We start from the raw sequence: 3,402 nt of genomic DNA on the forward strand, positions 1-3,402 counted from the left end.
CACAGAGGAACCTAAGGTTATGTTACATCAGTAATGTGCACCTCACTGTTCCGCTCACAAATCTGCAAATAGCAGACGGGAACAGATATTCTGCTGTTGAAAATATGCATCAAGCAACTGAGCAAGTGAAAGCAAAAACTCCGAGGTGGAAGTTGATTATTAAAATACATTTTCATTTTCCTATCAGGTTATTTTTTTAAAGGTGAAAAAATGCTGATGATTGACATTTACCACGAGTCCCCTTCCAGCGTGTTAACATTTTGCCCACTTACTGACACACTTCTCAGACCCCTCTTTTATTTTATGCTGTTGTCCCACTTGCATTTCCCTCTGCCACCTCCTCACCTCCCCGACAAACGTACTTGTGTAACGTTCTCCTGCCTCTTCCCTTTTTCCCAAATAATTTCCTTCAGCTTTCACATGCTCCCCTCTCAGTTATTGGTGTCTTCTCCTGCTCCCCAGGTTTTTCCTGTGCCGTGGACTGTTGGAGGCGACTGTTTCCCAGGGGATGCTTCATCTCTTTGTATTTGGGGGAGCAGACTGAGTGCAGTCTCATTCAGTATGAAGCATCTGTGAGTGACAAGCCAGGACAAAATAATGTCGTCCTGGAGGCCACCTTAATTTAGGAATTTTTCACAACTTTTTACAAATAAACCTAGCTTAATCTAGTGGAATATTTAGAAGAGTTGGTGACGCTGCCAGTGGCAGGAGTTAGGAGCAGGCAAGACCCTTAAATTTTCCTAACCCCTGACTTTGTAATTCATTTGTGCCTTAGTGTTCATCACAGCCCATGTCTCATTTTGTTTGTTTTTTCATAATCTACACTCCCCAGTAACAGGAATTCTCATAGCCATAGCAGTCTTTAAGCCTGTCTTTTAACCCTGTTCTTGGCCTTACCTTTAGTTTATGAAATGAAACTTACTGTTAGGGTTTGAGGGTTTTCAAGAACTCAGAGCCCATTTGCTTTTGGTTTAGATTGTTGTTTAAAATCTGTGCCAAATCTGCCTTTGATTTAACTCTTCTTGTCTTCACCAAAACTAATGCAAATATAGATGTGGTCAGCTGAGCAAGCAAGGAAAGCAAGCACCACCGCAGCCACATTTGGTACCGCATTGCAAACCCTAACAGATGTGTTCATCTCCTTGAAAATCAAAACCAGGAAGTCAGAGAGGGAGACTTAAACCGTTGGAGCTCGTCATTTCCACCTCAGAATCAATTTGTTGCAGGATGAGGTTCCACTTGTACCTGTGCTTCAGACTGAATCATCAAACTCTGTCCTCAGCTCCAGTCGTGTCGGTGCTTCAGCCAGGGGGGAACATCCTTGGCCGGCTGCCACGCTCCCACCTAACCTCTTCAGGCTAAAGCTGCTCGGCTCCTTTTCAAGCTTGTGTTTTGAGGAGTTGGAACTACACCTCTGATGGAGCAAGGAACTGTAGATGTCTGTATGGCGTTTTGTTAGCAGTCACTTCATCATCTTTCCCTGGCAGTGAATATTTCTTGCTACCCATATGTGTTTCTGTCTGTATCGCTGGAAAGCTACGCTCTCAGCTGGATTTATTTCGTAACACTTTGTGTCAACCTACAGTTCTCTCTGATGGCTGTTTTACTGATAGAGCCCAAGAATTTGCAGATAGATTGCATTAAAAAGTCAAAAGTGTAAGGAAAAAAAACCCAAACAAAATAATAAATCCTTTTAATTATAGCTGTTCCCCTGAAACTAAGTTTAGTTCCATGTTTTCATGTTTAGTACATAAATCTACTTCTTCTAAAGCGGAATCTCTTAGAAAAAACCAGCGTGGGTTTTTTGTTGTGTAGCTTAAAGACAATATTTGAGACTTGCTTAAAAATATATACTTAAACCTCTGTATTTGACATAAGATATGGGGTAACAACCCCTCGTGTTGCGTTCCTACACATTTGGGCCCGGTTTTGACCAATGTGGTGGAACTGTCGCCGCATTTCAGCGCGTTGCCCCTCCCTGGTTCTCCACCTTTGCAGCTGAAGAGAGACGGCCGTTGTCTCTCCCACTCCACATCATCAACGCGGGGTTTTCAGCAGAGTTGTCGGTGCTGAGGAAACGAGCCCGCCAGCCACAGCCACACCGCAACTGTTTAATTTCACGCCGGAAGGTTTTGCTGAAGATGTAGTAAATGAAAGGGTTATACGCCGTGGAAGATTTGGCGAACAAACAGGGCAGCAGCGTGACGATGGGCTGCAGGGAATCGCCGGAGTTAAAGATGGACCAGAAGCTGGCTGCTGCGTACGGTGTCCATGAGCTCAGGAACCCAACCGAGATGAGCACGGCCATCTGAAAAGGAAACAGGGCTTCGGTTCTCAGCTTGTACTCACGGGGTCTGATACTCCAGCACAGGGTGTGTGGATGAAACCACACCAGAATGAGCTGGAATACCCGAAACCGTGACGTTTGTTGTTGTGACATGAGCACAGGGAACACTGGACAGTGCCTGTATGCTTTTATTCCCACCCAGCAGATCTACACAGTGGGTTTCTTATAAGGCAATTGTTGTTTTTATTTCCTTCCCTGGCTGGCTGTAATACATCATGGCAGACACAGCCCAACCAGACAGCATAGCCTATCAATAGCCTCTAGAAACTTGAGTCAGTTAAGCAACTGAAGTGCTTATTTGAAAAAAAATGTTATATTAAAAAAATCCTGTCTCCATACAGAATTTCTGCATAGCTCTCACTCAGAATAGCCATGAACGAGCAGAGCCAGTCCTCAGCAAGCTCCTGATTACTGCGGGCTCTTCTCATCACTGGGATAACTTACCAATGTCAGCTTCTTCTCCAGTCGGGCTGCATTAGGGATCCTGTCACTATTCTGGATCTCTTGGTATGCTTTATGAACCTTCCAGGCAATTCCCAAGTAACAGGTAACGATGGTCAGCGCAGGCAGGACTGTGCACAGGAGGAACATGCTCAGGATGAACGAAAAGCCATTGGAGGAGTTGTGGAACTTGCTCCAGGCTATGGTACAAGAGATGCCAAATGGCTCAGGGCCATAGTAGCCCCAGCCCACCAAGGGCAGAATGGCCCAGAGCAAGGAGTAGAGCCAGATGAAAGTAATCAAGATGCAAACAGTGTTCTTGGTGATTTTGTTACCTGCAAGAAAGAGGAAGAGCAAGCACGTATGGATCTCATCTCAAATGGAAGGATTCTGGCTGCAGATATGCGTGGGCCGCTGCTGCAGTTCCATAACCTTTGGTCTTCTTGAGAAACATGATAGAGAGTGTCCATGGGTTGTGTGAGACATGAGTGCAGCCCTCAGTGCTGATGTAAAGTTTAGTAGGTCAGGAAGCTTTAGAAGATCAAGCCAGCCCTACTTGTACTGTGCTTCCAGCCCAGGAATGCTAGAATACTCATTCCTCTCAAGCGTTTCTG

General features: G+C 45.2%; 1 protein-coding gene across 1 annotated transcript in view; it reads right to left on the bottom strand.

The window, feature by feature from the left end:
- Positions 1-1,952: 1,952 nt before the first annotated feature.
- LOC104277281 (opsin-5-like) overlaps positions 1,953-3,402 on the bottom strand; it is a 5,312-nt gene continuing 3,862 nt past the window's right edge. Inside the window, exons 3-4 of the mRNA XM_009873869.1 lie at positions 2,792-3,123; positions 1,953-2,308 (exon numbers count right to left, since the gene is read on the bottom strand). Of these exons, the coding sequence (XP_009872171.1) occupies positions 1,961-2,308; positions 2,792-3,123 (680 nt within the window). The 3' untranslated portion in view covers positions 1,953-1,960. The remainder of the gene's footprint in view (positions 2,309-2,791; positions 3,124-3,402) is intronic.

Source organism: Apaloderma vittatum, unplaced genomic scaffold, assembly GCF_000703405.1.
Source record: "Apaloderma vittatum isolate BGI_N311 unplaced genomic scaffold, ASM70340v1 scaffold13597, whole genome shotgun sequence".
NCBI lineage: Eukaryota > Metazoa > Chordata > Aves > Trogoniformes > Trogonidae > Apaloderma > Apaloderma vittatum.